At 56.3% G+C, this 27,721-nt stretch overlaps 2 protein-coding genes across 3 annotated transcripts in view; both read left to right on the forward strand.

Annotated features, from left to right (window-relative positions):
- Positions 1-8,505: 8,505 nt before the first annotated feature.
- LOC127035428 (uridylate-specific endoribonuclease D-like) lies at positions 8,506-14,174 on the forward strand. Its single transcript, XM_050925313.1, has 6 exons — positions 8,506-8,801; positions 9,479-9,681; positions 11,160-11,276; positions 12,475-12,581; positions 13,296-13,438; positions 14,053-14,174. The coding sequence occupies exons 1-6, from the start codon at positions 8,566-8,568 to the stop codon at positions 14,165-14,167; spliced, it is 921 nt and encodes a 306-aa protein (XP_050781270.1). The 5' UTR covers positions 8,506-8,565; the 3' UTR covers positions 14,168-14,174.
- Positions 14,175-21,059: 6,885 nt separating this feature from the next.
- AGAP2 (ArfGAP with GTPase domain, ankyrin repeat and PH domain 2) overlaps positions 21,060-27,721 on the forward strand; it is a 60,337-nt gene continuing 53,675 nt past the window's right edge. For both annotated transcript variants that reach the window (XM_050925277.1, XM_050925278.1), the window contains exon 1: positions 21,060-21,379. In XM_050925277.1, the coding sequence (XP_050781234.1) occupies positions 21,220-21,379 (160 nt within the window). In that variant the 5' untranslated portion in view covers positions 21,060-21,219. The remainder of the gene's footprint in view (positions 21,380-27,721) is intronic.

The following is a 27,721-nucleotide window of genomic DNA, read 5'->3' on the forward strand; positions in this document are numbered from 1 at the left end:
CGGGAGGAAACCCCTCCTGATTGGTAGAGGGTGGTGGGAGGAGTTCTTAGAGGGGTCACATGACCCTCTTCTAGACGGGGTCACCCGCCCCCGGAAGTCACCCTGATTGGTCAAATCTCCTCTCGGGGTGGTCCGTTCGGGAGGAAACCCCTCCTGATTGGTAGAGGGTGGTGGGAGGAGTTCTTAGAGGGGTCACATGACCCACTTCTAGATAGGTCACCCGCCCCAGGAAGTTGCCCTGATTGGTCAAATCTCCTCTTGGGGTGGTCCTTTCTGGAGGAAACCCCTCCTGATTGGTAGAGGGTGGTGGGAGGAGTTCTTAGAGGGGTCACATGACCCACTTCTAGATAGGTCACCCGCCCCAGGAAGTTGCCCTGATTGGTCAAATCTCCTCTTGGGGTGGTCCTTTCTGGAGGAAACCCCTCCTGATTGGTAGAGGGTGGTGGGAGGAGTTCTTAGAGGGGTCACATGACCCACTTCTAGATAGGTCACCCGCCCCCGGAAGTTGCCCTGATTGGTCAAATCTCCTCTTGGGGTGGTCCTTTCTGGAGGAAACCCCTCCTGATTGGTAGAGGGTGGTGGGAGGAGTTCTTAGAGGGGTCACATGACCCACTTTGCTTCCGGTCATGTGGCCATCTTGACCCCGGAAGTAATACCCCCATAGGGTGGGACTTCCGGTGACAGGTGGGAGGGACTAGAGGGGTCAAGGGGCGGGGTTAGGGGCGGGGTTAGGGTTTGATTGATGGTAGGGCCCTTATACTACTTGTGTGAGCCCTGAATCTGCATGAGAAAAGGTCAGTCATGAGAAATGGGCACACAGTGTTAAACCCTGTTCTCCCCATGAAAGCTACTCTGCACACAGGTACAGGTCGTCAGGCCAATCAGGTGCGGGGCAATGAAAATGAAGTGTGAGAGACAGAAAGTTGCTGTACTCACCTGGGCTCCCTGTGACCTCCTGTCAGACATCCTGTGCGGTGTCACTCTCCCATGTGGAGCACAAAGAGGCATCTGGTGCTTCAGAAGGGCGGATCTTTTGGTGTGATCCACGCTTTCCGCTTGCTAATCGGCCTTGTGGTGGAAGAGACAGAAGAGTGATGAAACGGCCTCCTGATCGCACTGTTGCAATCCCTGCTCCAGCCTTCTAGCAACAAGAAGAGACTGGCAGGTCTCCAGACAGACGAGGAGCCCTTTCAGTGTGCATGGATCACAGGGCCTTGGCAGTCCAGAATCCTGTTAAACTGGACTCCCCAGTGTAGACTTGCTAGCACATAGCACATGCAAATTCTCCTTACCAACTCTGTTCCAAAGTGCCATGTGCTAGGATCTTCCTATTGAAACAGAGCATATGTCCTCCGGAAACCGGGACCAGCTGGATCCTAAGGCTGGCTGCTTGCTGGGGGTTACCAGAACTGTTCTCTGCCCCTCCCTCTCCATGCAGGGAAGGCCCGTGCCAAACAGCTAATAGACATGGTGTTAAGGCATCTGTTACCCTTGGGGCTGGAAGCTTAAGGAAATCATCAAAGCAAATGGCCTGTTTCGTTATATAAATGTGCAGGAACTCTAACTGTTCCAACTGCCCCGGGCCCTGTGCTTTGGGGGGGTTCCTGTGCTTCAGGGAGATGTGGGGTCCAGGGTGGCCTAGGGGATTAGCGGGGGGCAGGAGCAAGCAACCTGGCCCCAGCGCACCGCACGCCGCTGGCTCCTGGCATTGCTTGGGGGAGGGAGTGGAAGCCGGAAAAAGGTGGGGTGGGGCCTTGGGGGAAGAGATGGAGTGGGGGCAGGGAGGGGGCAGAGCAGGGATGGGAAGAGGCGGGGCGGGCTGGGGCCGGATCGCTCGCTGCTGCCGGCACAAATCCCCCCACTAACCCTCCAGGCTGCCCTGGACCCCACGTCCCCTTGAAGTGCGGGGCCCCCCAAAGCGTTGGGCCTGGGGCGGTTGCCCCAGTCTGTCCTATGGACAGGACAGCTCTGAAAATATAAGCCCAAATATTGGTGGAGCCGGGCCCACGTTCCTCGATATGGGTGGAGCTTGGGCACCACGAGCCCATATAACTCACCGATTATGGCCCTGAAGGGGAGGTAAGGGGAGACCAGGGCTAATTTACTTCCCCTTACTATCCCCCCACCCTTACATTTCAGAACATTTACCCAGCAAAATCCCTCTGAGCCCTCAGTGGGAAAGTCTAACATAGGCAGCAGTTGGTCACTTAAATATTAAACAAGCCCTTAGAGATAAAATGATCGTGTTGCGGCCTGCCTGTCGAGCAGAAGGGTAATTTACCAGCTGAGTGGAATCTATGTAATCCAGACCAGGGGCCTTGTTGGGTGTATTGGAAATCAAGAGCCTTCAAATGAGAGAGCACTATCCCCAAGGCAGAGGGGTCAGTCCTTGCACGCACACCGTTCCTCTCAAGGCTGGCCTGGGGTCTGAAGAGAGGTATAGCCTAGGAGTCGATTACATTCATGAATGACTGAGAATGCAGTGCACTTCCTTTCCTGGCTTCTGAGTCGCACAGCATCACCCTTCCTGCATCCTTCACTGTTCCTGCATCCGGTGATTCTGCCATTCCTGTCCTGAGTGGGAACAGAAACGTCCCCTGTTTGTCCACAACTTCTTGGCACAGCTTGCCTGCGTGCACCGTACCAGAGCGATCCGCTCTTTGAGGACCCCTTTTGGTGGGGAGGGTGTACTGGGCTTACCCCAGCTTCCAGGGGGCGTAAGAGAAGTGAAGGGACCGTGTGCAGTTAAGATCGTTGGCATCTAAATCTAGCTACGTTGACAACTGGGCACAAGCAAATAGTCACACCTCATTGGAGGTGATTTCAGTTGCCCCTACCACTAGTGCAACAGTGGGGTGTGTGGAGGCCAATAGTGCTTGCATGCAGCATGCCATATTGATGGAGCAGGGACCATGCTGACTGGGGCCTCCAGGACCCACTGCAATATACATATTGGATAAGCTGACTTTCTGTAGTGCAGGAACACAGCATGGGCAGGCTCAGTCGAGACTGAGTCTGGTATGCTGAGATGTCTGGGACAGCCATTTGAAAGGTGAATACGGTCAGCGCTATGTTACAGAAGTCCCAGGACTGGCTGTATTTGGACTCCGAGCCACGTGTCCTTCACCCGCGATCTGCTGGTACTGCAGACAAGCGCCAATGAATCTCCAGCTCCATCCTCAACCTGAAACAACCAAACAGTCCGTTTCTCTGACAATAAAACACGTGCAGATGTCGTGGAACAATGAAAGTGAAAAACACGAGGGTCTGCATTCTGTATCTGAACGGCCACAGGGCTCCTCCACCTCCACGGGTTTTGGCTAAACCACGCCGAGGCGTCTAAATACGCTTCCAACTGGAAATGTTAAATTAATGTGTCTATCCAGCCTCCGCCTGCCAATTTGAGATGATTAACGGCTTTCAGGACTAATCCTAAAGGAGAACGGCATTAGCATATTCTGCTTGTGTCTGAGACCCCGGATATTTGATACTCCAATCCCTCCCGGAAATAAAGCTGTGGGAGTTAGCTGCCGTGTAGATTTCTTGGGAAGGGCATCGCTCCCCCAACCTCATGCCCTAGAGACCATCCTGTTTCCCACTGGCCTCTTTGTTCTTTTGAGGTTAGTACTTCGGAGATAATGCGGCCATTTACATACAAATATAAAATCCAGGCTAAGCGCATCTGCTCAGAGGTGGGCAATGAAGAGGAATCAAAAAAAGAATTAACTCATGGTTTTCCCTGAAAGAGGCGATTTTATTTTTTAATTTCTCTGATCCAAGGGCAGTTGAGATGCTTTGACGTGTCATGTGTTGTCCCCCACCCCCGGCTAAGCAGCCAGATTTGGGAACCGTGGAGCCTCCAGCCCCTAGGAGCTATCCTATCTAGCACCACGAGGGTGCTCCTTCATGAGATCAGAGTGCCGGAGTGAGCCGATCCCTGGGGAAGCCTGACTCTTGCTACCAGACAACACAACCAGTCCTAATGTCCATCCCAGTTACCTCGTGGGAAGCTGCTCCTTTAGCGCGCTGGCTGGGGGGGTGGCGATTTTGGAGCCCACAATCGCGAGTTTGAGCCTCGTCGCTGCTTGTGTGTGGTTTGGCTGATTGTGCCCATCCCACTGCTGATTTGTGTGTAAATGTGGCTTCCATACGGCTTCATTTACACTGGAGCCAGGCAGAGAGCTGCCTTCCCTTCTGTCTGGGAGAAAACCTGTTTCTCCTTTCGTTTGGTCACAGACTTTAAAGCATGATATCAGTGCGTGTCCATGACTCATATAGTGTGAACACATTTCACGATGATATTGATCACCAGCGTGTCGCCAGCTTTCATAAAAGACCTTACTCAATATACTTTTCTGCTGCAGTAATACTATAAACAGTCGTTTACTCTTTGGGGTTCAGGCCCCCTGTTGTCTCCCTGGGGTGTCACACTGACTGCACAAGGGCCTTGTGTGTCCCACATCGCTCCATAGAACCAGTGGGGAAACTGACCTCTAGTGGAGACTTCTCAGATCCTCAGAACTCCAGCTGCTGTTCTGCATTGGACTCTTGACTGTCTTTCAGTACCTGAATTCTCTGGTCTTGCATATTATCCAACCTGCTCCCACCTATCCCTGGCTTATCTAGCTGTGCAACAGCTGCGGCTGACTTTATCTAGTTCTGCTCACAAACTTCGCATGTGTTCATTATCCCTGGGCTTTGAGCTGCTGCTCCCAACTTAGAGCAGTTTAATATTTCTCTAACGTTATCTAAGCGATACAGCAAACTGATATAAACCCTCAGTGCTGCTCCGGTGTCAGGTAGGTTGCAGCCCATCCAAGATGAAGGGCATTCTTGCACTGGTCTGCTTCCTGCCCTGTTTAATGTCTGAGGCCCAGCTCTCCTTTCCGGGTAAGAGCAGATTTTTAAAAAATTTTTTTTAAACTATAATGTATCCCATTTGGATTTATGTGATGATAACAAAAGGGTGATTCAGAGTGAGATTTATCTTCTTGCCCAATAGCTTGGCAAAAATTATGGGTTCAAACGAGCCGCTTTTGCATGAATGCAGCTGCCCAAAGCTCTGATTTTGCAAAAGCAAAATTCAGCCCTGTTCAGAAGGCCGGAGCAAGGTCTATGCGAGGGGTAGGCAACGTATGGCATGCGTGCCGAAGGCAGCACACATGCTGATTTTCACTGGCACTGTAGAACTGATAAATGAAATTGTTTTTAATTGTTCACTTTATTAATGTAACTTCTGTTCACCATTTGTTACACTTGTCTACATTGTAACTTCTGTTTACTGTTTGTCATCCACTACACTTGTCTATATTGTAACTTCTGTTCACTGTTTGCCATATTGTAATTCAAAGCCCATTTTAAAATGCTCACTCCATTTTGCAAAAGCTTTGTCCAACCTTCATGTTTGCAAACCCTGCTGTAATCTTATTAATTTACTTTAAATGTGTGATTGAGGTATGTATGAATGATGGAATCAACCTCCAGCCCCAGCCTGTCCTGATGAAATAGAGTTCAAACATCACTGGCTGAAGATGCAGACAAGAGCCCTAACAAAGTAAGAGGAGTCTACCCTAAAAAGAAAAGGTACAATAGAAGGAAGATCAAAGCCAGGTCCGAGGCTGAAAGTCATGCCTGCAATTGACGGGTGATCAATCACCAAACCCAGAGGCAGCCTGACACAGCAAGACCTATAGACTCTGGATTCAAACTAAAGCCTACAAAAAGGATGGATGAGATGGGAGATTTTGGAGGGTAACATTCTGCTGCCAACATGGAAGGGCATCGGTGCATGCCCAACAGAGACCCAGCTCGTCCTTGTGCCCGGCTTTCCTGGCCAGTTAGCTGCCACAAGCTACAAACCCAAGCTGCAAAATCAAGCCACAAACTCAAGCTATCTTCAGGACTGGTAACTATGCAGCAACTGCAGAACATCTGATGGATGTATGTGTGTATGAATGTGCGTGTGTATAGGTATTAGGTATAATGTGTGTGTATAAGAATTAAGATATTAGTTTTTGGTCATAAATCAAATTGTTATCATAATAAATGTGGCATCTTTGTCTTGCCCCCTGAAAAGATCCTGTGTAGTTTTGTCGGTACAACAGCACTCACACTGCCCAGGTCCTGGCTACCGGTCTGGGGGGCTCTGCATTTTAATTTAATTTTAAATGAAGCTTCTTAAACATTTAAAAAAACATTTTTACTTTACATACTATAGTTTAGTTATATATTATAGACTTAGAGAAAGAGACCTTCTAAAAACATTAAAATGTATTACTGGCATGCGAAACCATAAATTAGAGTGAATAAATGAAGACTCAGCACAGCACTTCTGAAAGGTTGCCGACCCCCGGTCTAAGCACTGCTTACTTTTCACTTCTTAAGTGGTTGAGAAGGCCCCATGTTGGCCTCTTGCATAGGAGTGAATTTTACCGTTGTAGAATAATTTACCAACCAAGGGATGTGGTGCATTCTCCATCCTTGACAGCTTCAAATCAAGATTGGATGGCTTTCTAAAATACATGCGGTAGCTCGACCACAAGGCATGGGCTGGATGCAGGACTCATTGAGTGATATTCCCGGGCTTTTGTTACGCAGGGAGTCAGACTGCTCCTAACGGTCGCTTCTGGGCTTAACATCCACGACTGTAAGGAAAAAACAGACAAAAATCTGTTCCGTGAAAAGCTGCCGTTGGCCATCATCGGGGACAAATTTGGGCAAAACCACCCACCTCTTTGCTCACACTTGAGGCCACCTTTTAAAAGTGCTCTGCACCCAGAATCGGCCTCCGGGTTTTAAAAGGATTCTGCTGCCATTATACATGCCACAACCAGACTTCCCGAGTGTCTGTTCCCACTCCAGTGCTAGATGGTGAAGTTCTAAAGCGCGGCAGCAAAATCGACACTTGGGGGCTTTTCTCTAGGTGGGTCTGTACGCTGTGTTCTGGTAGCGCTTTCTGTTTTGCTGCAGGAGTATCTTCCAATCGCTCTTTGCTTAACGTTACTAGCCTGGTGCACGTTCACCATCGACGACAGCTGCTCTTCCCCCCTGCAGGTTACTTTGTGCAAATGACCACCGTGTCACGTGCACTTTGTCAGACCCATGAAATCAAGTCATAGCCACCTATGCACGAGCGCTTCAGAAATCCTAGCTCAATGAAGCCGACAGTAGGTTTCCCATTGATTTCAAGGGGGCCAGGATTTCACCCATGTTGTTTCCCATCTGTTTTTGTGGTCAGCTGCTTGCTTGTTTGTGCCAAGAACTTGTCGGTGGAGTTTCCGGCAAAGGCAGAAATAACGCTTCCCTGTTTCCCTCGTGTACTCGCGTAGAGCAAATGTGTAGCAAAGAATGAAAGCTGGGATCCCAAGAACCTTCATGAATAATTAAGGTCAGATTTGTAGTTCTAACCTGAAAGGCGAAGGCTTGGCTGCCATATCTACAGGCGGGAGCAGATTCTCCCCCGAGCTTCCACAGATACGTGCATTTAGGGCTCATTAAAAATCCATGGATAACGCTCTTGGCAGCAAAGCCTCTGATGGGATTTCAGCGCCGGCATGATTTGCTCTCAAGGCGGTTGAGTCCTGCTGTGCACTGGGCAGGTGACATGGGGCAGTCAGGGCCAGCTGCCTCCAAGACGGAGAGCTGCTTCAGCCCACCTCTGCTTGCACGCACCCCAAGGACGGCATTGGGGCGCGAAAGAGAGAGAAGCAACTTCTGATTCCCAGCTATATTACATGAACGGTATCATTTTCCCTTGTCACCAAGGGTGTGCCTTGGGTCAGTATCCACCTCACCATTGGATAGAGGAGTTAAGCTGAGGCACATAGAAAAATGCTCTGCCCAAGGTCTTCTAGTGAGTCAGTGGCAGAGCTGGGAAAAAGGACCCAGGAGTCCTGGTTCTCAATCCACTGTGTAAAGCAGGCCCCGTGTCAATCGATCCTTCCGGAGAGGGAGTCCTGGGGCTGTTCTGTACAGCTGTGGAATCAAGCAGAGAGGGAAAGTTGAAGAAACCCCCAGAAAGGTGAAAGTGATTTGAAGCAGGTCTGTGTCGATGGACTTTGTCCGTATCTGGAATGGAAAATCCAGGAAACGTAGCTTCATCCTGCAATCAGCAGGTAGTGTGAAATAGCAGCAGTGGGAAAGGATAGCATAGAGAAGACCAAGCTGAGGTGTGAAAGGAAACGGAGGGTCGACGGAGCTCATTCCAGATGGTTGGAGCTGGGTTCTCTCACACACATGAGAGGAAGTAGATTCTACTCAGACACAGGGAGAATGGTGTGTATAGACAGTTGGGTATTAAGAATGGAGCACATGGAAGAGGGAAGCTGGAGTCTCCCCTTTGACTATATTGCCTGCACAGGGCTCCTTGGGAGTAATTATTCCATAACAACGATGGGGCTTAGTGACTATTCCAATCGGCACATTAGCTGGATGAACTGAATAAACCAGCCATCGTGCTTTCAGTGAGCCAGCTACCCCTTTGAGCCGGGTAAGAGGGGAGTTGGGGACTGGTGCTGTATGTGCTCCTCCGTCCACATTTCTAGCCCATGACCCTAGTATCTGGCCATGGGGGGCGAGGCCATAGTGAACTCTGGTCTGTCTCTTTTTGCCATCCCAGGAGAAGGTGAGCCATGGGAGATCCCCTCGTTCTACTCTGTCTCTGATAGTGAGATCAAGAGAGTCTCTGAGATGCTGTATTCTGCCGACGTGAACAAGGCCACCAGCCACGAGATTGTCCTCAACCTGCAGCACAAGATCTCCTCTGACCAGACTGGGGAAGGCCAAGACTACGCCAGCCAGAAGTGAGGGCATGGGGATGAGGTGGACGGGACAGGAGATGCTGGTAAACCCACATGTGTGGGATGTGCAGATTGTGGAGGGGGGTGCGTTGAGGTTACAGCAGATCCTTGCATGGGCAGAACCTTCCACAGCCACGTAGACGTTCCCACAGGGCAGACAGAGAGGAGTGCCGCAGAGGTAGCACACACATGCGGCAGATGGGTCTGGTCAGGGTGTGGGGGTGCATGAAGGGGGATGGAAGTGGTACGTACGCCTCGTTCTAGCTCTCTGGTAGGGGTGCCTCCTTCTGCAGATCCCATTTATAACTATCCGAGAGGGACTAGTTAGTCTCTGGTCAGAGAGGAAGGATGGTTCAGTGGTTAGGGTACCAGCCTGAGACTTAGGTGACTTGGGGGGTTCTATCCCTTCCTCTGCCACAGACTTCTTGGTGTGACCTGGGGCAAGTCACTTAGTCTCTCTGCCTCAGTTTGCCGTGTGCCCAGTGGGGAAAATAGCACTGCCATGCCCCCCGGGGGTGGTGAGGATAAATGCCTTAAAGATTGTGAGGCCCTCTGATGCTCCAGTGATGGGGCCCAGATAAGTACCTAAGGCACAGCTATCAGCCCACTGGCTCTGCCTCCGATTCTCCGGCTGGGTCTGTGACCATGAGCCGTGTCTCTAAACTCTGCTCTCTTGCCAGGCTCTTCAGCTACGTGGATGAGGATGCCCTCTTCTCCAAACCCACCTTTGCCAGGCTCCTGGCTCTGCTGAATAACTACGAACGCATGACGGGCAAGGAGGAGGTGTTGATCACCTCTAAGAGCCAGGAAGTGGATGCTTTCCTGGATGAAATCTTCCAGACCCAGGTGATGGAGAAGCTGACCCAGTTCTTTCTTTCTGAAGGTAAAGTGCTGACTGTGCAGGCGTGCACAGCTGGGTGATGACACAGGTTGTGTCTGCTGCCAGGCGCTAGAGGGACCATAGGGAGGCCTCAGCTAAGTGCAGGATCCTGTCGCTCTGCCAGGTGCTGTGCAGACAGGCTGAGCCATCAGGAGTCCAAGCAAGGAATCGCCTCCCCTCGCTAAGCCGATTTGTACTAGGTTCTGCTCTGTGTGGAGGAGCTGGCCATCCACCCCAACGTGAGGCTGCTGGACGGGAGTTTTGGCTCCCTGCGGAATGCTTGTCCCTCTAGCTTGGCTCCCACCCTAGCCGAATGCAGCTCCCGGCACCTGCTGGCCATCAGCGCCGGCAAGCAGGACTGCCTGTTCTCACCACAGCTGGCTCTCGCCTGGGAAGCTCGCTGTGCGCGTCAGTTGGAGAAGGAACATGTGTTTCTTGGTGTATTTCCCAACGCAGCGTCTGCTAAATACCAAGCACGATGCTCAGGAGCAGACCGTGAAAGCCAGCCTACACAGCGCCCCGGTTGTCCCTCCCCGCTCAGCTGCTCGCCGTGAACAGTTGTCACAAATAGCACATTGCGTCCCGGTGCTTCGCTTCTGAGGCAGGAACGGGAAGATTCAGGCCACTAAAGACAAGGCTGCTGTTAAAACGAAGGCACACGGGGAACTCGCTGCTTGCCAGTAGGGGGCGTGAGTGACACAGAGGTAGTAGCTGGCACCTGTGCCCAACGGGAGTCTGGGAGTGACAAAGGAGAAGGGAAAAGTGCAGCAGAGGGGCAGTTTGCACATTCAGAGAGGAGAGGGCAGGGCCGCCCAGAGGAGGGGCAAGTGCGGCAATATGCCCGAGGCCCCGGGCCCCGCAGAGGCCCCCACAAGAGTTTTTCGGGGCTCCTGGAGCAGGATCCTTCACTTGCTCCGGGTGCCCTGGAAAACTCTCGCGAGGCCCAGGCCCCCGGAGCTTCTTCCGCTCCAGGTCTTTGGCAGCAATTTGGTGGTGGTGGGTCCTTCCATTCCGGGACCCACCCCCGAAGTGCCCTGAAGACCCGCGGCGGGGGGTCCTTCCACCCCGGGACCCGCCACCAATGTGCCAGGTCTTCAGCGGCAATTCGGCGGCGGGGGCCCCCGCCATCAAAAACCCCAGACCCCCTGAATCCTCTGGGCGGCCCAGGGAGAAGAGCCCATGTCCCGGCTATGAGGGTTTGATGTTCTCAATAGCGAGAATGGTGATGGAGAACATCCGATCGCTATCTCCGGGCCTCACCAGTTTTTACAAGTGAAGAGGTGGCATATGACCCTGGTAAGCCCATGCCGGAGCCAAGCAGACACTCTGCCGCCTCTCGCTGAGCTGAATCACTGTGGCTGCCTAACCCATGGATTCAGACCAGCAGTGGGCTCTGAGATCTCCCATGGTTGGGCTATGGGGAGCTAGCTGCATTGCCCTGCCGGAGACCAGCTCTGACACCCGCTCTCTCCCTGGGCCAGGGATCTATTTGTCGGAGAATGACTTCAAGGCAGACCTGAAGGAGATGTGGTTTGGGCTTTACTCGCGCTCGAAGGGAGCGGCCATGGACTCCTCTGGCTTCGAACACGTCTTCCACGGTACCGTGCTGCTCGCGGGGCGGTGGGGGGAGATCTCTGATGAGGGCACAACACAAATGCACAGCTCCGGGGGCTGTTGGAAAGTTGAATAAACCCGAGGCTCCGGTACGCCCACTTGCAGAGCCCCTTCGGCTGGAGGGAACCCCCCTCCAAACACTAGAGCCAGAAAGGTCAAACACAGGGCAGGCTAAAATCTGGCCCCTAATATTCAGGTTCCTGAGGAAGCAGCCTCATCTGCAGAGGGGCTGACCTGCTGAAAACTGCCACAGGGCAGCCTCTGTGGAAATCAGGCCACATGTTTAAGAAGCAGCAGCCCGAGCTCTGGGGACAGCCCTTTAGATCCATAGATCTCCAAGCGTGTTCCAAAGGAGGCTGGTATCATTAGCCCTCTTTTACAGATGGGAAACTGAGGCACAGACAGGGATGCTCCTGGCCCAAGTTTGCCCACCAGGCCAGTGGCAGAGACCGCTGGGAACAATCACTGGGATGTAATTTCTGCCAATCACACAAGTGTGAGCAGGGATGGGGCAGGGGGAGGTCAATCACTGGGAATTTGCCAAGGGGCTAGTTTGACGTGAAAGCTGAAATGGACCAGACTAGGTGTGCCAGTCTGATAGGTGGCATAGCCAAGCCTAGGGTGGGATTTCCTGGGGATAACCCCCTTGTACTGAGGGCCGGGGTGGTGTTGGTGGCCTGCAATACACACATCACTCCGGATAATCTGGTGGACCCTCCTGGCTGTAAGCTGCATGGCTCTGAGTTTAGTGCTGGGTCTTTTCAGGCCGGCATTTACCTTGGGCAGCATTTCTCAGGTCAGGCCACTTAGTTATTCTTAGCCACTTAACAGGATATTAATTCACGCCAACCCACGTTAGCACGTAACCCACGGTGTCGAGACGACGGATGTTCTAGGTCCCTGCTGAACAGACAGATACAGCCCCACGAGTGATTGTCCTAAAGTGCCGTGTGGTCAGGCAGTTGTACCGGAGAACTTCACAGACCCCTATGTACGCTCAGAATCCCCGGGGGAGATGGAAACTCAGGGAAAAGTGATGAGCGGCTAGAAGAAGCTGAGAGGCCCGTTGGGAAGGGCACAGGGTCTGCAGGAAGCCGTCGGTGGCGCTCTCTGCTCTGGGGCGGGACGGGAGATGAGCCAGAAACAGGCCGTGACTCCAGCTCTGCTTCCTCTCGCCTGCAGGTGAAATCAAGAGTGGGAAAGTCTCAGGCTTTCACAACTGGGTCCATTACTATGAGCTGGAGAAGAACGGGCAGATCAATTACCTGAGCTACAGCTATGATGGGCCTGTGAGTGCTGAGGGGAGAACATCCATGGGGCCTAGCTTGGCCTGGCTTCTACCCGCCCGCTCCAGGGGGAGGCGGCTCCCAGCCCAGCTCAATGCGGCTCCTACCCGCCCGCTCCAGGGAGAGGCGGCTCCCAGCCCGGCTCAGTGTGGCTCCTACCCGCCCACTCCAGGGGGAGGCGGCTCCCAGCCCATCTCAGTGTGGCTTCTACCCGCCCACTCCGGGGAGAGGCTCCTACCCACCCGCTCCAGGGGGAGGCAGCTCCCAGCCCGGTTCAGTGCGGCTCCTACCCGCCCACTCCAGGGGGAGGTGGCTCCCAACCTGGCCCAGCTCAGCATGGCTCCTAGACTGGAGGGAGGATCTCTTTCTGCTCCCCTACTCAGCCTGCTGCCTCCTGGCCCCACGAGGGGTCTGGGATCAAGTTTCAGTCTCAGTGGCGGGGTGGGGCAGTGTGAGGGGGGCTTAGTGAGTCCCTTTGCAGGCCTAGCACAGATGGGGGGACAAAGTCTCCACCCACGGAGTCCTGAGCCATCGCAGTCCAGCTGTCAGCTGGCGAGCGGGCTGCCCGGCGTCCCTGCCCGGCGCTGGCTCATTGGGTAGCGAACTGGTGCCGTCCTTTATCCAATGTGCCCTCTTGAGATAGTTTCCAACCGGAGACAGCCCAGAGTACTCCCTGCCAGGGGCACCCACCTCTTGCGTCCCCTTGTCTGGTTGCAGTGGACCGGCTACCCTGACATCATGGCCTTCCAGTACCGCTGGACGGGTTATCTGAAGAGTGTTGGCTCCTTCTTCATTGGCTCCAGCCCCGAGTTTGAGCTGGCCGTGTACACACTGTGCTACAAAACCAGGCCCAACAAGCTGTGAGTATCAGACACAATGCCAGGTAGGCCAGGCCTCAGTGGGGGTGTTGCCCCCGAAGAGGCACTGGCCCAGGGGGACAGACGTTCAGGTCATTTCTGGTAGCAATTGATGTACTTTTTAAAAACTCTTTGTTGTGTGTAAAACCCTTTGAGAAGCCTGCTAATGTCTCCTTCCCCACAGGTTTTAGTGGCAAAGACGATCATTGCAGTCTGATCCTTAGAGCAGGGGGAGCTGGCAGTCAGGACTCCTGGTTTTTTTCTCGGCTCTGGGAGGGGAGTGAGGTGTACTGGTTAGAACAAGGTGAACTGTCAGTCACGACTCCTGGGTTCTCTCCCAGCTTTGGGAGGGGAGTGGTGCCTAGTGGTTAGAGCAGGGGGCTTGGGATCAGGATTCCAGCCTTCTCAGCATTGCCATCCCCAAGTGTTCAAAACTCATGTCAGGCCACAGGGAAACAAAACACAGGATTGGCTTAAACACTGTGAGGCTTCTAAGAGATACCAAACGTGGGGACACGTTTGTATCGCCCTGAGGGGCGCACTCAAGGCTCGAGGCTTCAGAGGGCGACATGGCGCTGGATGGCCTCCCCAGTGGCCTCACGTCCATCTCCTTGCAGGTGCACGCTCAGCCTTGATGGGAAATCGGCTCAGATTCAGACTTACTCCTGGGCCAACTCGGAGTACGGAGCAGGCAAGCAGTACCTCGCCTCCTCGTACCCCAACTCCCCCTGACCCTCCCCCCCAGCACCATGACAATAAACCTTTCCCTTGCTCAGCCGCTCCCTCTTGCCTTTTGTTTTCAGGGGCCCAAGTGGGGGACTTCCCCCAGCCCCCGCCTGCACGCGTGGCACCTGCTGCTAGTTTCTTGCAGTGATTGTTGTTTGGGGAGGGTGCATACGTGGCCTGTTATGTGACACTAGGTAATACCTGTGTCCAGTTTTGGGCCCCACACTATAAGAAGGATGTGGAAAAATTGGAAAGAGTTCAGCAGAGGGCAACAAAAATGATCAGGGGGCTGGAGCACATGACTTATGAGGAGAGGCTGAGGGAACTGGGATTGTTTAGTCTGCAGAAGAGAAGAGTGAGGGGGGATTTGATAGCAGCCTTCAGCTACCTGAAAGGGGGCTCCAACGAGGATGAATCCAGACTGTTCTCAGTGGTGGCAGATGACAGAACAAAGAGCAATGGTCTCAAGTTGCAGTGGGGGTGGTCTAGCGTTGGATATTAGGTGTATTGGGGTGAGGGCTCTGTCAGGGAAAGGAGCTAATAGGCTGATTGGGGAGGTAGCTGCAGTTGGGCCATGCCCCAATCAGGCCTCATCTGGCCCTATATAAGAGACTGGGTACCAGGAGCTCAGCAGTCTCTTCCTAGCTGTAGAGGGAGAGGGACCTGGCTGCAGGGACCGGAGCAGAGTGGAGCAGGACTGGGGAAAGGCAGAGGAGCTGGGGAGCTCCAGCCTGGAAAGCCCCAGGCTGTGGCCTAGCACAAGGCCAACAGGTACTGGGGGTTGCAGAGGGCAGCCCTGGGGTAGGCAAAGGCAGCAGGTCCAAACCCCTGATGATAAATCAACCAGGTGATGAATAGTCTGATACTGCAGTCTGCGCCAGGGCGCAGGGCTAGACGATGCCTGGCAGTAGCCTTATACTGAGGCAAGGTGGAGATAGAGGGTGGGGGCTCCCCAGGAAGGGAGACCCCTGAATGTGAGGGGTTACTGCCAGGGGCAGCACCCCAGATAACTGGGCACTGGAGTCCAGGGAGGAATGCGGGGCCCCAGGAGCAGTGGGATACTGGCCTGCAGGGGGTGCTCCGGAGGCTAGATGAGCTAATTCCCGAGACGACTAGCAGGAGGTGCTGCAATGGTGAGTCTCACATCGCTACGTCAGGAAACACTATTTCTCTGGGAGGGTGGTGAAGCGCTGGAATCAGTTCCCTAGGGAGGTGGTGGAATCTCCTTCCTTGGAGGTTTTTAAGGCCCGGCTTGACAAAGCCCTGGCTGGGATGATTTAGTTGGTATTGGTCCTGCTTTGAGCAGGGGTTTGGACTAGATACCTCCTGAGGTCCCTTCCAACCCTGATCTGATTCTATAAACCTTGGGCAAGTGCAGAGCAAATTTAGTTCTTGTTCCTTTGCCCCCAGCAGGCTCCAGGGTTAATGCGCCGTGTGCACATTGTCCGGCTCTGTTTGGATCTTGGAACGCGGGTGGTGGTCATGAGTCAAGCTTCTGCCTTGTGGTTTGTGCTGTGCTCAGAGCTGCCCTGGCCGGGAGCCCCCCCAGGGCAATGGGGTCCCTGAGAGCAGCCAGCCACTGAGCTCTCGCTGGTAAAGCAGCCCGACTAACGGCCTGCTCCATTGTCGCTGTCCATGGTGACGGCAGTGAGGTCTCCAGGTGGAGTTTAGATGGAAAACATCCCTTATCGCTGCAGACTAAGCCCTCCCGGCCACACACAGGCCTGAGAGCTCCTGACTAGGCAGCAAACAGGCACAGATGCCCTGGAAAAGCCAGTCTTCCTCCCCATCCTGCAGCTGGCCCAACCATTCCCAGTTGCTGAGGGTGGGCAGGTGTCAGGGAATCTCCCTTGGCAGGGCATAGGCCAGGCCATGGTAGCGCTCCTGAGAAATGCAGACCCTTCTCCGAACACACACACACACGCCCGCCCGCCCTGCCCTGCCGGCTGATGCAGTTTGCAGCCAAATCCATCCCTTCTCTCCTCTCCACTGCGAAGACCCCTTAATCACCTGCAGAGGTGATTCCCCAAGCAGCAGCTGCAGTGAAGAAAGCACAAACGTAGGATGCATGGAGGGGAGCAAAGCCTTTTGCCTTCCTGAAGCCTGCTCCTGAAATCAGTGGCAAAACTCCAGTGGAGCAGGACCAGGCCTTTAAACGCCCCCAGGGCGGCCTTGGATCCATCTCATTAGCAGCTCAACTAGCCCTTCCTATGATGAGAGCAGGGATCCAGAAACACTTTACAGGCCGAGAACTCTCCCGTCGCAACCAAAGGCGGCTGTTCTGATGGGTGCTGTCATGAAAAGAGCTGCTGCGTCTGCCCAGTGAACACGCCGCCACTGTCCCCCGCCAGGAGAGCCGCTGGCCCAGACGGGTCAGGCAAGGCTGTGGGGAAATGGAGGACAAATTCAGCAGGGCTGCAAACAGAGCAGAGGCCGGGGACGTGTGCGGCTTGTGAAGTCAAGGGCTGGGGCAGGAGAGCTGTTCCTGTTCAAACCAAGGGTCCCTTCTATTTTCAGGGGTGCCCGATTGAAATGTCCCGAAGGTGCCTGCTTTCCAGAGGGAGGGGGCTCAGCACATTCTAAGAACCAGGCCCCTTTGAGGTGACACCCCCCTACCCATGAAACCAGAGAATTCCCAAATCCCTTCTTCTGTCTGGGCTCCAGCGCCGTCTCTCTTTCCCCGCCTTCCTATGCCGAGCTGCAACGCGCGGCCAGGCCCTGCTGTGCTGCATGTGATTTCCCTGGCAGCGCCTCCGATTTTCCAGGCAACAGAAAGACGCCCGCAAAGCATGAAGCTGCTGGGGGTTTATGGCTTTCGGCGTCAATGCTGCCTGATACCTTCATGGCTCGCGGTCATTGGTGCTTGGTGAATGGGGAGGTCGTGGCTTGTCTTAGAAGCCTGCGAACTGGCACCATTTGCTCACCGCCAGCTGCGTCTTTCTTCACTGGCTGATTTAGGCCTCGTAATTCCCCCTGGCAGTAGCACCGGTGGGAAGTACAGCGTAGCCTGGGTTCGGGCGTTAATATTGTCGCCCCTCTGCCAAGCGGGAGTCGATTTTGAGGCCTCCCTGTGGTTAGAGAAGTCGGTGCCATGGTCTCTGGCTCTTTTCTTGGTGTCACTTGTAAGCATTGAATTAGAGTCGAAGGCAGAGAGCGAACTCGCCCGCTGCTTGCAACGGCTGCCCCCTCCCGGCGAACGTGCATCGCGGAACGAACAGCGCTGCAGCCTCGCTTCAAAGACTGAACTCCGCTTGCATGCGCCGCAAAAGGCAGCAGCTCCATTGGGTGTCTCCTGCTCTAGCAGTGTACGCAGGGCCGGGCTTGAGTCCAGGCAGAGTCAGGATACCAGAGGATCAGAGTCTGAGACGAGTCAGAGGGCAGCCGGAGAGTCTGGTGGCAGGAGCAGACCGGGTCCCAGGAGATCAGAGACCATAATGCCATAACGAGCCCCACCGAAATCCACCATCACTAGTGCTTTTCAAACCACGCCCCAGACCGCAAAGCTCCCGTAACGAGAACCAGGGTGGGTGAGAGGGCCACCAGGTGGCGCTTTAAGGTGCCAGATTTGCAAAGGTGCTCAGTCCCCAGCAGCTCCCATAAGGTGGGAGAGGTGGTGATGGGGGAAATACGCCATTGTTCCCAGTGGGGAAAGGGATCCTCCATCCCTTTGGGAGGGAGCCGCTGGGTGCCAAATGCTTCTGCCAAGCCGGCTGCTTCCGTTCGATGCCTAGCCGGGAGCTGAGTAATACTGAAAACCCAGGTCCAGTTTCCAAGCTGCTGTGTTGGCACTTCCTGCCTCTCTGCGGTGCACTCTAATGATGGCCTGCACCTTTCCCCGGCCAGGGTTGTGCAACTGACAAAATCCCCCCCATGGGGGAAAGGGCTGAGGGGGCTTTCCCGGAACGTGGATTTCTAGGAAGGGAGAGGCACCCATTCAGCATTTCCTGCACCGCAGTCGAGAGCGCTGTGTTCCCCTGTGTTCACCAGCATCCAACTGACTCATGGACTGCCTGTAAGCATGGCAGGCAGACAGCCTTCCTCCCATTCACTGGGACCGGCTCTGCCTCATGGATGGGGACGGCACATGAACAGCCAGCATCCCGGAGCTGTACAGAACACAAATGCTGCAAAGACACTGGCTGCTCTGGAGACCCTCATTGCTTCCTGGAAAGGGAGGAGAAATGCAGGCTCAGCCCAGAGCTGGATCTAGACCCCTGGAGTCCTGACTCCCAGATCCTCGCTAAAGTCAGGGCCCCTTGCCCCTTACGGCTGTGAATAAAACCTTCTGAACATAGAAGTCTGCAGACAGCCTGAGATGGCAGCCCAGAGAGAGGTGTAAAGGGTGGTTGTTCACCTCAGTGGGTATTTACTCTGAAACCTAACAATGGCAGTAATTTTAGCAGAAACATCCAGCTCACGTGATTCACCCAGAGTGCCCCCCCCATGCTAAAAACGCCAGCTCTGGATCTCTTACAATAGGACCAGATGCACCTTGAAACCCAGCCACCCTCTCTAACCATTAGACCCCATCTGACGAAGTGGGACTGTTCTTAATGTTTCCTCTGAATACTGTGTGGGTGCCTCAGTTTCTGGCCGACACTCTGTCTCCTGGCAACTAATGGCCTGGGCCCTTCCCCCCCTGCAAGGGGATGCTAAAGGTGTGGGAGAACAAAGAGGTCAGATGACCTCCTGACCCAGGAAAGAGACAAAGGCCAGAAAGGAGGGGCTGGAGGGGGTTTCAGTTTGGTGCTGGCTGGGGATGAGGAGTGACTGCAGATGAGGTTGTCTGGCTCGCTGGGCCCCAGAATGGACCTGTCTGAGGGATCTTGTTCTCTGTATCTACAAGCTCTGTTTCAGACCGTGTTCCTGTCATCTCTGTTTTACTGGCTGGCTAAGAGTAACTTCTGGCTGCGGAGTCGGGGTGCAGGACCCTCTGGCTTCCGCCTGGGCAGACTCGCTGTGGGAAGCGCACGGAGGGGCAGAGGATGCTGAATGCTCCAAGGTCAGACCCAGGAGGTGAAGCCGTGTGACCTGCTTGCCCTGGAGACAGTCTGCTCCAAGGGAGAGGAGGCTCCCCAGAGTCCTGCCTGACTTTTTGGGGAGCAGTTCCTAAGCAGCGCCCGGGGACTCTGTGACACCCCACTTCTGGCTTGAGAATTATAATGCAGGGGTCACCGTGGATAAACAACTCAGCATGAGCGCCCAGTGCAATGCCGTGGCAGAAAGGGCTAAACGGGAGTACAGAACAGGAAGTGGGAGGTAATTTTGCTCAGTCTATGGGACTGGTGAGACCAGTCCTGGAATCCGGCATCCGGGTCTGGAGTCCCCATTTTAAAAAGGATGTTGGGTAGTTGTCACGGGTGCAGAAGAGAGCCACAAAACCGATTGGCAAGCCAGAGAAAATGCCAGACAGCGAGAGACTCAAGGAACTTGTCAAAAAGGAGATTGCGAGGGGACTGGATTACAGCATCTAAGTACCTTCGTGGGAAGAAAACCCCGGGTCCCGCAGGGCTCTTTGCCCTAGCAGAGAAAGGCAAGATGCGAACCAATGGCTGGAACTGAAGCCAGACAAATACCAGTTAGAAATAAGGCCCCAACTTTTAACAGTGAGGGCGATTAAGCACTGGAACAAACCACCAAGGAAAACGGGGGAGTTGCGATCGCATGTTGCCTTCAGCTCAAGGCTGGAGGCCTGGCAGGAAGGGAGATGTTCAGCCAGACAAAAATTACTGAGCCCAATGCAAGCATAACTGGGTGAAATGTAATGGCCTGTGGTACACGGGATGTCAGCCGCCAGGATCGAATGGTCCCTTCTGGCATTAAACTATGAATCTAGGAATTAGCAAGGCCCTGCAATTCTATAGTGATGGTCACCCTGGAAATAAGTGAGCTAGAGAGATGGGGCGTGTGGGCCTGGATAGATAGGTAGAAGGGGTGCATAGCACAGATAGATGAGATGAGATGGACCTGAGTGGATGAGATATATGTATATGGCTAGGGATGTACAATGTGTTTGCACATGGGCGGATGCATATACACATGTGTGTGTGTGCACGTGTGCATTGATGAGTCTGTATGTGTGTTCATGGGTGGGTGCACAGTTACATTAGGGTGCCTGTGTACATGCAGGGGGTGTTTATGGATCGCTAGCTAGCTAGGTGTGTGTGGATGAATGTGTGTGCATGGAATGTGTGTACATTGATGACTGTATGTGTTTGTGTGTGGATGACTGATGCCTGTGTGCAAGGACAGGTGGGTGAGGGCATGTGTGCATGTGGAATGCATGCCTGCAGGGTGCACGGAAAGCGTGTTTGTGTGGGTGCATGGTGTGTGCATGTGTGGTGGGCATGTTTGTGTGGATGGATGTTCACATAGGTATGTGCATGGACGGCTTGTTTGTCTAGATGGACGGGTGTTGGCATGCATGCATGGGCAGGTGCGTGCACCTGTGTGCACGGCGACATGTGTGCATGGATGGGTTTGAGTGAGCGGCTGGCATGTTTGGATGGATGTCTACATGCATGTGTGGTGGATGGGTGCATGCACAAGGTGTGCATGGAGGGGTGTGTGTGCAGAGATAGGCGTGTTCAGCTGGGTGTGCCCCTGCGTAGCCATATCTGGGTGCTGCCGAGATGAATGAAATAATTACACGTTGCGGAGAGCCAATGTTCCAAACACTGGCAACGAAGCAGCCTGACGAGCTGCTCCACCCGCTGTGGGAGTTCCCTGCTCCGCCTGGGAACCTGCGGGGTGTTTCACAGGCCCCAGTCCTGCTGCCGTTGGGCCCTCGCCGAGCGACACCCTGTGCGTGTTGTCAGAATCAGGTAGGGCGGCAGAGGCTGAGCGCGGCTGGTTTGGGTGACACGTGACTCAGGAAGTGCAGCGGAGACGGAGCTAGACAGAGCCACAGACCGAGCCGGATGGGCCGGGGCCCCTTTCATTTTTAAGGAGGATCTGGGGAGTTTTGGTCTCGGGGGGCCCTGGGGGCTGAGCCATGGGCAGAAGATCCAAACGTAGCCCTGCCAGGAATTAGCAGACGGGGCGAGGGGCCTGGGACCATGAACGTGCAGAAGCAGTTGATGTCTGCAGCCATCCGCGTTGAGGCAAAGAGGCACGAGGGGGTCAAACTGCATCTGAACAAAGTTTTCCGCCTAGTGGAACGGGTGAACGACCAGCAACTGAAGAACAGCATCAAGGCCTCGCTGAGCATCGTCCGAGGTAAGCGGCAGGTGTGTGGCTGGGCTGGCTCCTCTGACCCACATCGGGGCTAGCGTGCGGGGTGACCACAGGAGACTCTGCTTTCCCGGGGCAAAGGCATGCGGCGGCTGGATCGCTGAGTCTGGGGAGGCATTGGTGGGAAGCCATCCAAATGGCTCATCCCGGCCAGGCACCGAAATGCACAACAGCAGGCCGCTTGCAGAGAGCTGGGGCCCCGGGGATGGAGCGCAGAGCACCCTGTTGCTCTTCCCCGGATGTCCCTCATCAGTGTCATGCAGCTGCAGGGCTCCTGTGCTCTCAGGGCAAGTCCCTGCAGCCCTCTTTAGGAGGTGGCATCTCGGCTTGGGTGGCAGGGGACGGGGAAGGTCTGGACAGGCGAGGGCTATGCAGGGGGCATTCGGAGCAAGCCCAGACAGTGGCTGGCGGCTGGGAACTGGCCCCCTGGATGAGTGTTAGGCTGGCGCTGGAGGAGACAGTAAGCAATTTGCTCCGTGCAGCGTCAGGTCCATGCTGTTGGGACCAGGCTGGCGCTAGCAGAGGCACACTGGGTTTCCCTCCTCCCTTTCGTGGCTCTGGCTGCTGTGTAAAGAGAGAGAGAGGGGACCCTGCAAACGGCTGGGGAGGGGGAAGGGAAGGGAGAGAGTCCCATGGTGGCATAGAGATTCGTCGGTTAGGCTGCTTTCCTGTGGGTTTCTGGAGCCTCCTGCGATCGGTGGGGGAGGGCAGCTGGGGTAGGCGTCCCTCATGCAGGCCTCCTCTGCTCCAAACAACCTGCCCCCGGCTGGTGTCCCAGGCACGCAGGGTGGGCTCTAGATGCAGATGCCGGAGGGCTGGCCAGGGCAGGGCTCCCTAGTTGGCTGAAGGGGACGCTGCCACCCTGCCCACCCTGGCAGCAGCCATCAAATCCCAGCCCCATCTGGGCTTATTGAGCGTCTGAACATAGCACAAGAAACTCTCAGGACCTCAGGCCTGGCCTCCCCCAGCACAACACATCCCAGTCTCCCTGCAGCCAGGTGGGCTCTGCCTGCTCCCTCTCTCCAGCCCAGAGCCCCCCTGCTTCCCAGCTAGGCATCTGATAGCACGGCCCCAACCCCTGCCTCTGTCCATTGACTTTTCTGTCCAGGGAAGCAGGGTCACCTGGGCCTCCTCTCCCCTCTTCTGTCCTCTGGCTGGAACCGGCTGGTCAGGTCACTGGGGTCCTCTCCCCGCAGCCCATTGTCCTCCCACTGGCTGGAACTGGCTGAGACTCCTGAGCTGGGCCTCCAGGTCACCAGTCACTGGGGTATCCATCCTCCAGGCCATCGGCCAGGGTCCGAAGTTCCATTGCTGGTCCTCTGTAGCAACAAACTCCCTCTCCCCTCACCTGGTTAAACCAGTAACACCCAGGGAAACTGAGTCCCACCCCCTCTGCATGAAAACCATTGGAAAAACATGGAAAAAGCAAGACCCTCCCCACACACTCTCACTTCGTCACATCTCTCCCTCCTTCGAGTCTGAACTGAGCAGGGTCACTTAGCCAGTGACCTGGGGAAGTTCAGGGTCCCCGCCCCGTGATAAAGCATCAGCTGTAACATTGGCACTCCCCCTCACATGGACCACCTCCAGGTCACACTCCTGGAGAAGCAGGCTCCATCTCAGCAGCTTGGCATTAGCCCCTTTCATTTGGTGCAGCCAGGTCAGGGGTGAATGGTCAGTGTACACGGTGAAACACCACCCACAGTTGGCCGCAGTTTCGTAAGGGCCCTCACCATGGCTGGCATTCCTTCTCTGTGGCTGGCGCAGCAGGGGACGCCAGCCAGCCGGGGGACTTCCCGCTCCCTGTGCCCCAGAGCCGCCAAGCAAAAGGCGCATCCTTTCCTGATGCCCAGGGAGAGCACGCGCCATCGTCTGACCCTCAGCAGCTTGCCAGCTTTCTCCCAAGCAGGCGCCGCAGCAGCTGGCTGCCACGGTCATCTACTTCCCAGGGCTCCCGGTCGCCAGCTCTGTCCCACGCTTGGCCATCCAGAGATGTTCCTTTCACATTGGAAACAGCTGGTCCTGACAGCTGGAAAGTTCCCTCCGCTCTGGCCTGTGCACAGAGCTTCCTGCAGGGAGTGGCTCCTCCTCTTTGCACACGTGTGTGTGCACACACATGCTTGTGTGCAGTCACACCTGCACTCGCTCACACCCGCGTGCAGGCACGCGCTCCAACGTGTGTGCAGCCCTCCGTATGTTAACGCAGACAAGCACACAACACTGGACACACGCCGGTGTTCGACCACACCTGTGTTCGCGCGTGCGCGCACACGCACACACACACACACAGAGCTGCACCCTCGGATTAAACACCCACACGCATCCACACACGTCACACACATTTGCCTGTAGCCACCCACCTCTTAACCAGCCCACATCCGTGCACGCGCACATGTATGCACGCAGGCTCGCACGCATGTGTGTACATGCGCACACACACGAGTCGTGCCAGGGGTTGGCCACCTTGGGGATTTGAAAGCCCAGCCTCCACGTGGCTGGCTGCCCTCCCGCGCCACTCGCCGGCTCCTTGCTTGGCAGCATTAGTGCCGCCCCATTAAGCCATTAGCCGGTGATGACAGCCGCGCACTCCGAGCAGCAGGGAGGTTTCTGTGGTAACAGGCCCCTGTGCGCCTTCCGGCTGGAGTTTGCCTCCGAGTTTCCTGGGGTGCCTGCTCCCCCTTGTATGGGACTGGGGGGGGGAGCTGAGGCTGTAGCAGAGGGGGCTGCACTGTGCTGGGGAGAGGGAGAGCTGCACCATGCTGGGGGGAGAGCCTGGGCTGATGCTGTAGTAGAGGGGGTGCACTGTGCTGAGGGGGGCTGCACTGTGCCGGTGGGGGGGCTGGGCTGATGCTGTAACGGGGTGCACCATGCTGAGGGGGGAGGGGAGTTGCACTGTGTGTGTGTGAGTTTCACTGTGCTGGGGGGTGGAGTTGCACTGTGCGGGGTGGGGAGGGGATTTGCACTGTGTGTGTGTGGGGGGGGAGTTGCACTGTGAGGGGTGGGGAGAGGAGCTGCACCGTGCGGGGAGGTTGGGGGTGGCTGGGCTGATTCTCTAGCAGACGGGGGGTGCACCATGCTGGGGGGGAGGAGAGCTGCACCGTGCTGGGGAGTAGGGGCTGATTCTGTAGCAGAGGGGGGGTGCACCATGCTGGGGGGGAAGAGAGCTGCACCATGCTGGGGAGGGAGGGCTGATTCTGTAGTGGGGGGGTGCGCCGTGATGCGGGGGGGGAGACTTGCACTGGGCTTGGGGGGAGCCGGGCTGATGCTGATCCCATGGCCACATTCCAGCTGGGCGGGACAGTGCCTGGGCCTGGGGCAGGTGCCAGGGACAACAGATCTGAGAACGATGGTGCCCAGTGCTCGCCTTGGCTGTTGGGGCCTGTGGGCACCATCGCTCCCGGCCTTGTGCGGAGGGACAGCCCGGGGTCCCAGGCAGCAGCTGCCTGGGGCTCAGCACCGGATGGCCCCCCGCCAGGCCCTTCCGGCCCCGCCACTGGCGTTTAGCGCTGCGGTTTTCCTGTGCAACGGGACACCTGACTCCTGCGGTCGGTGGCACCGCCTCATTCTCCACTGCTGCCGCCTGCTGGGGATCCTGGACGGGGCTGCCTCTCACCGGTGCCGGAGCCCGGTTCGGTGCTCGCGCCTGGCTCTTTGGGTGGCTCCTGTTCGCCTGGCTCTGATGCAGAGGTGGATCCTGGGTGCTGGAGCTGTTGCCATGGCGAGAAAGGAGACGTGGGCGCCGGTGCTGCTTGGCACACGCAGTGCGGTGCCTTTATAGGGACCGAGGGGAGGGGGTGTTTGTGAAGGGCTGGGACCCACCCCTGTGGCCAACCAGTTGCATCAGGGGCATCTATATTCAAGGGGCTGGCTGGGGTCGGGGGAGGGGGGCTCTGGGATGAGCAGGGCCAGGCCGGGGGCCAGTGGAGTACTGGTTTTGGGGAGAGCAGAGGGCTGGCTCTGGGGTGAGGGGGGCAGTGGAGCAATGTAGGGGCTGGTCCCCATCGGCGGCTGCTGCTCCAGCGGGGTTATGGGCCGGGGGGCTGGGGGATCGGGCCTGGAGGGGGGGGGTCGGAGGGAGATGAAGTCCAAGATTCCCCCCGACCCAGGGCAGGGGCCCTGTCGCTGAAACCTCGCAATGCCCCTTGCCACTGGCATCTCGAAGGCGCCGCCCCCGGCTGTCTGCCCGGCTGGTGGCTGACACGCAGGCTGGCATTTCCACCCGACCCAAGAGCTCACCGGGCTGCTCTCGCCAGGTGGCATCTGGGGCCCGGGTGTAGTGCCAGCCAAGCCCCCATGGAGCTGCCGTGACATCGGCTTTGCCTGTCCTGTGCTGGCACCTCCTGTGCCTCCCCCTGCCCTCCCCGCTGCTGGCCCCGGGCACTTGCTGGCCCCGTCGACCTGGCCTCTCCCACCCTTTTCCTTTCGACAATGGCTGCCCAATCCCACGAAGCAACCCGCTGTGCTGCTGTTATGCCAATGGGGAGGAGGTCCAGTTGCCACGGTGCAGCTGGGCACCTCTGGAAAGGCAGGTGCCTGTGCCCTGGGCACAGGGAATCAAGCTGGAGAGTGCCGGAGACGGAGAATGCATCTGTCTCGGCGCTGCCCTGGTTTCCACCCCCTGCCCTCGGGCACTGGCAGCGCTGCTGACTCAGGCCAGCTGTGGGCAGCTGGTGAATTCCAGCAGCCGGGCGCCACCCCAGCAGGTAACTAAGGGAGAGAGACAACACGGCTTGTTTGGCTTCCCTCCGCCCAGCGTGCCAGGTCCGGGAGGTTTCCCAGGCATCACAGCAGGGAAATGCCATGCACTCAGCCATCGGCTTTCTCTGCTGAGCCAGCAGCTCCGGCCCCGCCATCTCGCCACCCCGACCCTGGGTGAGGGAGAGGCAGAGTGGGGAGAGATTAGACGCTCAAACCATCTACCCCCCTGGGACATGCCACTCACCGCCCTGGCCGGGCAGGGAGGCCCGTGATGGGGACACTGTCCGGATGCCCACAGTTTGCGGGCAGGGGCTGCGGAGGGAAGCGTGTACCCGAGGCTGCCCCCTAGAGGTGATGCAGGAGGGGCACCGGAGAGGAACCGGCTGCGCCCACTGGCCGCAGTTGGGGATCCAAGTGCAAGCGAGCAGCAGGCTTGTCTGGGGGCATCTTCCTGTCGCAGTCACGTGCGCTGGGCTGGCCAGATGGAGCGGCAGTGCCGGCTGCCTGGCAGCGTCCCGGGCCCCACTGTGTGGGCTGCCTCGATTCGTCTTCTGCTTCCCTGAAACGTGCCAAACGGGAAAGCAAGGCCCCCACGCCAGCCAGCAGTGAGAGAAACCTGCAGCAAGGGCTGTTAGCCAAGCTGGTCAGGGGTGCAACCCTGGGAGGCCCCAGCCTCTGATGGCCAGGAGCTGGGACTGGACGATGGGATGGATCGCTCCGTTCGTTCCCTCCGAAGCACCCGGCATCGGTCACCGTCAGCTGCCAGATACGGGGCTCACCCTGGATAGCCGTTCTCATGCTGGTTCCAGAGAGCAGCTCGCTCTCGCTCTCGCTCTCTCTGTGTGTGTGTGTGTGTGTGTGTGTGTGTGTGAGAGTGAGTGAGTGAGTGAGAGAGAGAGCGCACCAGCAGGTGACCCCTCAATGATCCATCCTGTCTCTTTGGCATTCGCTGTCAGGACCATCGATGGAGGAGATCCTGCTGTGTATTACCCTGAGGCCTAGTGAGAGCAGACACAGCCCCTGCCTCAAGGAGAGTGTAGCTGACACAGACGAGGAGTAGGAGGGGTGGTGACTTGACCAAGGGCACCCAGAGAGTCAGTGGTAGAGCTGAGATTAGACCCCGCCCCCAGGGCTAATGAGTGCTCTAGCCACTGGGCTGCGCTGCAGTGAGGCTGCTGGAAAATGGCTGATGGGAGGGCTGACTCGATGCCAGACCCACCCAGCCCGTCCGGGAGTGGATTGGGCCGGGCCGATCCCCTGTGCTGAGCTTTGTGGTAGTGAGACGTCTCTGAGGAGGGAAAGCAAATCTCGACAGTAGGCAGGACAGGCCGCTCAGACTGGCACCTCGGCGCTGCGGCAGCCTTCCCCAGAGTTGGGGGGATGATGGTCCCCGGGCCCAGTCCTGCTGTATGTAAGCCGGGGAATGGTCCCGCTATTGTGGGGAACTTTCCTGGCTTATACAGGACCCTGGTGGAATGGGCTAGTGAGAGGATGTAAGCTTCCAGTCCCTTTACCCAGAAGCCTGCCTGACCTTAAGGGCTCCCCTTCCGCTCTCCAGTGTGGCAGAGTCCTCGTAACCCCAACAAGGCTGGGCACAGGATTCCCGGGGGGCTCGACCCTTGTCGTGGT

Source organism: Gopherus flavomarginatus, chromosome 16 (genome assembly GCF_025201925.1).
Source record: "Gopherus flavomarginatus isolate rGopFla2 chromosome 16, rGopFla2.mat.asm, whole genome shotgun sequence".
Lineage (NCBI taxonomy): Eukaryota > Metazoa > Chordata > Testudines > Testudinidae > Gopherus > Gopherus flavomarginatus.